Source organism: Vombatus ursinus, unplaced genomic scaffold, assembly GCF_900497805.2.
Source record: "Vombatus ursinus unplaced genomic scaffold, bare-nosed wombat genome assembly UNPS02011591.1, whole genome shotgun sequence".
In the NCBI taxonomy this organism is placed as follows: Eukaryota; Metazoa; Chordata; class Mammalia; order Diprotodontia; family Vombatidae; genus Vombatus; species Vombatus ursinus.
This window is the reverse complement of record NW_020951369.1, coordinates 4521300-4529302: the sequence shown is the minus strand read 5'-3', so window position 1 is coordinate 4529302 and position 8003 is coordinate 4521300. Positions and strand designations below refer to the sequence as shown.

Below are 8003 nucleotides of genomic sequence, written 5' to 3'. Positions count from 1 at the left end.
TGTGACCTCATTTGGAGTTTTCTTGGCCAAGATACTGGAATGGTTTGCCATTTCCTTCTCCACCTCATTTTACAGATGATGAACCTGAGGCAAACTGAGTTGAGTGACTTGCCCAGGGTCACACAGCTAGTAAGTGTCTGAGACCAGATTTGAACTCAGTAAGATGAGTCTTTCTGACTCCAGGCCTAACACTCTATCCTCTATTCTACCTTGCTGATATATGCATGTCTGTATGTACATACATACGTATGTGTATAGGTATAGGTGTATATGAACATATATGTAAACATACATAACAAGTATAGGTATACATATTTATTTACACACATGTGTATGCATGTATATATGTATATGCATGTGTATATATAAAGTACTCTACATGCAGCAACTATTTAATAAATATTTGTTGAATGAAACCCAAAGCAGTATGAGTATAGAAGGAAGAGTACAGGTTTGGGAGTCAGAACACCTTAGCTTGGAGTCAGAAGGTCCAACCCCAACACTTGCTGGCTGTATAACCTCGGGCAAATTGTTCAACTTCCTGAACCTCAGTTTCCTCATCTGTAAAATAGGGATAGTAATACATAGCCTATTTCACAGGATTGTTATGAGGAAAATACTTGGAAAACCTTAAAACACTCTAGAAATGTGAGCTATTATTCTTTTCCTTCTTTCCTTTGTAGGAACTTTGACAGACCTGTATCCTTCAAAGAGGATTCCCCACAGAAAAACAACATCAAGTGGAACATCTGTGTGTTGAGGAAGGTGACTAATAGACTTGTTTTAAAACCGGGAGAGAGAGAGAAGTTAATTCCTTTTGAGACACATGCAAAGATTTTTTTTTTTCCTAAAATGAATTACACAGATGTGATTAACTGTTCCTTGGATTTTGAGATTTCCAAGACCATGCGCATCTCAGTGTTCTCCCTGGTGGTTTCAGCTGGTTTGCCCCTGAATTGCATGGCTGCCTGGGTTCTGTTTTTCCAGGTCAGGATGAAGAATGTCCTCAGCATCTACATGATAAACATGGTGGCCGCCAACCTCCTTCAGATTTTCACGATTCCATTCTGGATCCACTATACCTACCTGGGACACAGATGGGTGTTAGGGAGAGAGGCCTGCATAGCAATTGGCTTTTTGTTCACCACGAATTTCTATGCCAAAATTGCCTTCCTGTGTCTCATTGCCAAAGAGCGCTACTTTCACATTGTTTTCCCAATGCGTTGCCATGGCCTGGGCACTGTGGCCATCGCTGTGAAAACCAGCCTCATTGCCTGGGTGGTTACAGTTTTCTTTTGCTCCCTGGGCTCCTACTTTATATCTCAAGGAAAAGAAGAGACCCAACTCTGCCACGAAGGCTACCCCCTTCCAGAGAGCTATGCTCGGTTCAAAATGGGTACCATGTTCTTCTCTTTCTTTGCACCACTTGGACTAATAGGCTTTTTCTATGTCAGCATTCTGTACAAAATCAAGCAAGTGAAAAATCTGGAGGCAAAGAACCAAGCCTATGGCTGCATTCTTCTTACTATGGTGACATTCTTTTTGGTCTTTGGACCTTATCAAGTGACATCCTTCCTTAAGTATTTCTTGGAAAGCAAAAAGAGATCAGATATCTGTACAAAAGAGGAAAAGCTATTTCTTCTTAAGGAAATCTCTTTATGTCTAATTACCCTTGAGGACATTCTGGATCCTGTGCTTTACATCTTACTCTTAAAAAGTGCACGAGATAAATTGGCAGCCTCATGTAAATGTTTATGTTCTTCCCAACGAGAACTAGTCACTTCACGGAAGATATTTAAAAGCTCAATTTAGGATTAATTTTTTTTTAGTTGAGAGGAACCTTAAACAAAGTTTAATCCAACCTCCTTATTTGTCAGATAAGGAAATGAGACTCAGAAAGAGTGGCATACTAGATAGAGAAATGAATTTGATTTTCAGAAGAAGACCTGAGTTCAAAACTAGCCTCAGACATGTACTAGCTGTGTGATCCTGGGCAAATCCTTTAACCTCTCAGCCTCTGTCTCCTTATCTGTAAAATGGGGATAACAATAGTACCAGCCTCACAGGGTTGTTGTGGGGGTCAAGTGAGATAATAAATGTAAAATGATTTGCAAACCTTTGTTGTTGTTCAGTCACTTCCAACTCTCCATGACCCTGTATGGGGTTTTCTGGAGTGGTTTGTCATTTCCTTCTCCAGTTCATTTTACAGATGAGGAAACTGAGGCTAACAGGGTTAAGTGACTTGCCCAGGGTCATACAACTAGTGAGTGTCTAAGGCTGAATTTGAACACAGGTCTTCCTGACTTTAGACCCAATGCTCTATCCACTCCTCCACCTAGCTACACTGACCCTCTACCTGCTTGCAACCCTTAAAATACTATATAAATGTTAGCTACTATTATTATCATAAACAAGGTAAAAAAAAAGATATTTATTAAACACCTACATGTGCCAACACTTAGCACAGTTTCTTGCACATAGCAGGTGCATAATAAATGTTTATTGATTGATTGATATGCCAAGCACTGTACTGGGCAATATAGACCAAAGGACAAAAACTGATTAAGCCTAAAGAATGTGACGTTCTATTAGGCGACACACCATATACAGATTTAAATAAATTCGAAATCCAGACAAAGTAAATACAAAGTAATTTTGGGAGAAGAAGCATTGGTGGCTGAGAAAATCAGCAAAGGCCTCAGGTAGGAACCAAGGAGGTACAGTGGAATGAGCAATGGTTTTGGAGTTGGAAGGCCTGGTTATTACTTATGTGAATTAGGGAATATCAGTAACCTCCCTGGGCCTAGACTCTAAAATGAGAGGATTAGATGGGATTGCCTCTGAGGTCCCTTCTAACTCTAGATTTAAGATCTGCAGAAAGGAGATGGAATCCAGAAGAGGGTAGTCAACAGCGTCAAAGACCACAGAGAGATCAGAAATGAGAGAAGGCCACTGGATTCAGCAATTATGAGATCTCTGAAAATTTTGGAGAGAGCTGAGTCAGTTGATTGATGCAGTTAGAAACCAGATGACAAAGGAGTTGAGAAGTGAGTGGGAGGAGAGGACACGGGGGCAACCAATCATGACAAGTTTTCTAAGAGTTTGGCTGTGAGAGAAAGGAAAGACAGAGTTTAACTAGGAGACCGTCTCAGGGTCGCACAGACTGTGACCCAGCTTTCCTGATTTCTACTCTAGTGCTCTTTCCATGCAATTTCTTAGGTGGTGGTTGTGGTTGTTCATGCTTCTTTTTTGAAGAGGACCAATGACATCACGGGATGATGTCTTCACTTGTGTGTGAATTGCGTTTAAGTGAGGCAGAGTTGTCCAAAGTCATTGGCCTCATTCTCTCCTTGAGTGATTAAAGTCCAATGGCAAGACAAAAATCAGACGACTGGCAATGGCCCAGGATGCAGGGGATGGCTTTGGTGTCTTCGATGTCTGACCACGTTCTAAGCGACCCACAGAACCTGCTTCTGCCACCTTCGTGGCGGTTGGAACAAATTATTCTCATCTGCCCATCCCACTGGGGGGAGTCTTCACATGCTTGGGGTAGACATCCCCTTAATTCACTGAGGAGTTTGACCAATTTCTTGGGCACATAATGCAGGTTATTAAATCTGAATTTTTCAATGGCTTAAAGTGAAGGCTGGGAACCTTTATTTTTTCACCCTATTTTGGATCATTTACCCACAGAAAATATCGATTATAAAAGTGAAAAAGCAAAAAAAAAAGGAACATGGACAAGATTAGAATATTATTCTTAAGCCACTGTCTTGCCAGCACTAACAGTACCTGTCTTTCCTCCCACTTTAATGTCATTACATTTGACTTAGTGACAATGATGACAGGCTGCGTGAGTTAAAAATGCTTTTTTGAAAAAAAAAAAAAAAAAAAGGATGAAACCTGCCACTGCTGTAGTTCCAGATTTCTGCAAGTACTCGCTACAAGGTTGAAGAAATTAGAATATGGAGCAGATCCATCCAAGCATCCTCCTTCTCGTCGAAAAGCTCTTGGAACTCATGATGCAAAATGCTATCTATATCCAGAGAAAGAATTGATGGAGTATGAATGCAGATCGAAGCATACTATTTTCACTTTATTTTTTCAAGGTTTTTGTCTTTTGTTGTGTTTCTTCTTTCACAACATAACTAATATGGAAATATGTTTTACATGATTGCACATATATAACCTATATCGAATTGTTTACCGTCTTGGGGGGAGGGAAGGAGAAAATTTGGAATTCAAAATTTTATATAAAAATGAATGTTAAAAATTATCTTTACATGTAATTGGAAAAAATAAAATACTATTTAAAAGAAAAAAAGAGAAAAGCTCTTAGAATCCAATGTTAGCAATGAGGCAGTTTTACTGAATTGCGAATGAAAATTGGCATTCGGTAACAGGATCACGTACTTGGATGCTGAAAGAAAGAGCAACATTGTCATTATCGGCCGCTTCCAAGTTGGAGCCTTTTATGGTTTTTAGATGAAAGCTTGTATAATAGCACCGACTGTTCCATAACTGGAAATTGCTATATCACATATGGACCCCATGTTAGAACATGGTGCATTTGTAAGAGACAGAGTCAGTGGTTCTACCCTACTTCACCGCTGCGCAAATTGATTGGCATGAGCTCCTTTCCTCTCCTAGTTTGTATAACTGTGAATGTGAGGATTTGTGGGATGGGAGCCAATAGGAGCTGGGTACAAATCCTAATGTTCCCGCATCCTACCTCTTTCCCCTATCTTGGCCCATCATTACCTTGAACTTTGATCTTGCAAGCCAACTATTCCTAAATGCTATTTGTACAACACCTATATGTGTAACTATGCATATGTTTGCACGTAAAACGTGTGTATCCATTACATGTGTAATTCATACAATACAGGTGTCTATGCATATACACACATGCATGTGTGCAATACACATACACACACGTGCATACACAATGCATACATATACAAATCTACGTACACAGATGTATAGATATGTTGTGTGTACGTATACACACATTTGCATAGACAAACACATATACAAACACATCTATGCACACAAATGTGCGTATAAGTTGTATATCTATGCATGCTCACATACGTGTATGTGTGCCCATATATGTGATACATGTATGCACACATGTGTGCTGTATCTCATGCACATATAAAACACTAGTTACTACTTACTACCTATACCAGCCTTCACTTTAAGCCATTGAAAAATTCGGATTTAATAAACAGGCAAGTTATTTAGCCTCCCTCGGTCTTTCTTTCTTCATCTGTAAAATGAGAGTTTTAGACTCAATGATCTGTAAGCTCCCTTCCAGCTCTGAATTCTATGATCCTATTGTAGCTCTGTGTATCCACACGCAATATACACAATATAATAACACACATGTATGTAACATACACATACAGATATGTGCGTCTGTATAAGTTTTGGTAAGGGTTTTTGTTTGATCTTGCAAATTGACTATCCTCAAACACTACTGTAGAGTATATGTATATACATACATAATGCACACATGTATACAATATGACATATCAATATAATAATGCTTTTACACAATGCAAACACTATGTATATTTACATATGTCAGTGCACAGAGGCATATGTTACCACACAAATGCACATACACATATGTGTTGCACAATGCATATGTGCGTGTGTATACATACTGTGTATGTATTAGTGTTTAGGAACAGTTGATTTGCAAGATCAAATGTATAAATGTAGATATATATATGAAAGTATGTATTTGCATATATATTTAAATACATATATAGATTAATGCATACATATGCAGATTTTTAAAAATCTCTTTATTTTATAGATGAAGAAACCAAGGTCCAGGGAGATTACATGACTTGTTTAAGGTCCCAGAGTGAGTAAGTCATGGGGCCAGTAGCACGGCCTATTGGATAGAATGGTGGATACGTAGCCAAGAAGACTTAAGTTTTTCCTGTTTCAGGGACTTACTTCCTCACCAGTAAAATGAGGTAGCTGTACCAGATTACCTCAAAGGCCTTTTTTCCACTCCAAGTCTATGATTCTCTGGGCAGGGATCACTCCAGTTCCCAGACCCTGAACACTCTTTTATTATACTATGCTACAACTACTCCCCAAGTCATCCAAATAACCCCAAATCTCTCTTTCTTGGCCCCAAATCACCTTGAATCCAACCCCAAGGCAGCCTGTTTCCCTTGAGATTTCCCTTTCCTGTAAACTCTCCCTTTGGTCCTGACCTTGATTCCTAACTCTGAACCAGGTTATCTGGTGGCCATGGCTAGGGAGCAATCCCTGCCCTCAAGGAGCTGCCCTCTGAATTTTCAGGTTCAGTGATATACAATACGCGATGTTTATTCTAACAAGTGTAAATGCCTAAAGCTGGGTACGGTGTTCGGCAAGACTGCCAGGAGCTATCTGAGCTTATAAGGGTACTGGATCGCATCATTAAGACCACTAACAAGGCCTGATCATGGCTCCCTTTGGATAGAGTCAGGTGGGGTTCCCCATGCCCATCGTGTTACCAATCCAGCCTCGGTGACCAAACTGGCTGGTCTTGTTCTGGTTAAGACTGGCTAAACCATGGACAAAACCTTGGGTTTTTATGCGATTTTTTTTAGAAGGGTGTAACTATGTATAACGGGAGGCGTGCACACACAGGATGAGCTCAGACGGTGGCTTGGGGCCACCTTAGCTTATCTATATCTGAAACTTATGCCTAGACGGTATAACCAGTGGGTGTGAGTAGGACTATGCTAAACTTACAAGCCTCTTTATAATAAGAGAGAAGTTATTTTGCCAAGCGTGGGGGAAGGGGAAGCACATGCCTTACAGGTACATTCACTCATAATATGGGAGTTTTAGGAATTTAACTAAGTTGTAGAAGCTGCCGACAGGGCAAGGACCTCTGCTGTACCCATTGCTCTGCTCTCTCTTTCCACAGTCCAGATTTTATAGAGGTTTTGTTCCTTATACCTGTTTTTCAACTCTTTTAGTGTTTTCATACCTCCAAACAGCAAATCTAAGGAAGTGGGGGAGTAGGGTAGAAGACAGTAGGGAGTCCACTGGACAAGATTGGGTAGGTTGGTGCAACGGCCAGAGGAGATGAGTGGGGGAAAGTAGGTAAGTAATGCTACAGATGAGAGAGATGGAGGGTAAGTAGAGAAAATAATGTACTGACAGTAGACAGGACCCTAGATGAAACAGACCAAGAGTATGTGAGTGGGAGAGAGGGATAGAGAAACCAAAAGAGAATGGTTTGCTGTTCATGAGAAAAACAAATCTTTACTAACTGCAGGAAGTTAATATGATACAAATGAGCAATACTCCTAAGTAGAGCTTTAATCACTGACTTTTTAGTTCAGAATAGCTATTTGTTGCTAGTATAAAACATGTATAGGAGGTATTTAGAATCAACTAGGAAATTACCAAAAAATTATTTTACTGAATCAGAAAAAAATAATAGTAAAATTTATTTGAAAGAACAAAAAGTCAAGAATGTCAAAGGAAATGGTGAAAAAAAAATAAAGGAAGTAGGTTTAGAGTACCAGGTCTTAAACTATATTATAAAGCAATAATTAGCAAAACTATCTGGTACTGGCTAAGAAATAGAAAGGTAGCTCAATGGAACAGAGTAGACATGCAATTTACAGCAGCAAATAAATATTGTAACCTTGTATTTGACAAATGTAAAGACCTAAGATTTGAGGATAAGAATTCATTATTTGGTTAAAAAAAAAGTTGGGAAAACTGGAAAGCAGTATGCAGAAATTGGGCATAGATCAATATCTAACACCATTTACCAAGATAAGGTCAAAATGGGTACATGCACTAGATATTACAAGAAAATTTGAAGAATATGGAACATATTACGTATCAGATTTATGGATAGGTGAATAATTTATGGATAAACAAGAGATGGAGAGTAGAGTGAGGTGTAAAATGGATAATTTTAATTACATTAAATTAAAAAGGGTTTATACAAATAAAACAAATATAGCCAA

General features: G+C 39.1%; 1 protein-coding gene across 1 annotated transcript; it reads left to right on the top strand.

Annotated features, from left to right (window-relative positions):
* The first annotated feature begins 852 nt into the window (after positions 1-852).
* Positions 853-1998, top strand: LOC114039051 (probable G-protein coupled receptor 132). Its single transcript, XM_027856652.1, has one exon. It carries the CDS (start codon positions 853-855, stop codon positions 1810-1812), a length of 960 nt encoding a protein of 319 aa, XP_027712453.1. The 3' UTR covers positions 1813-1998.
* The last annotated feature ends 6005 nt before the right edge of the window (positions 1999-8003 follow it).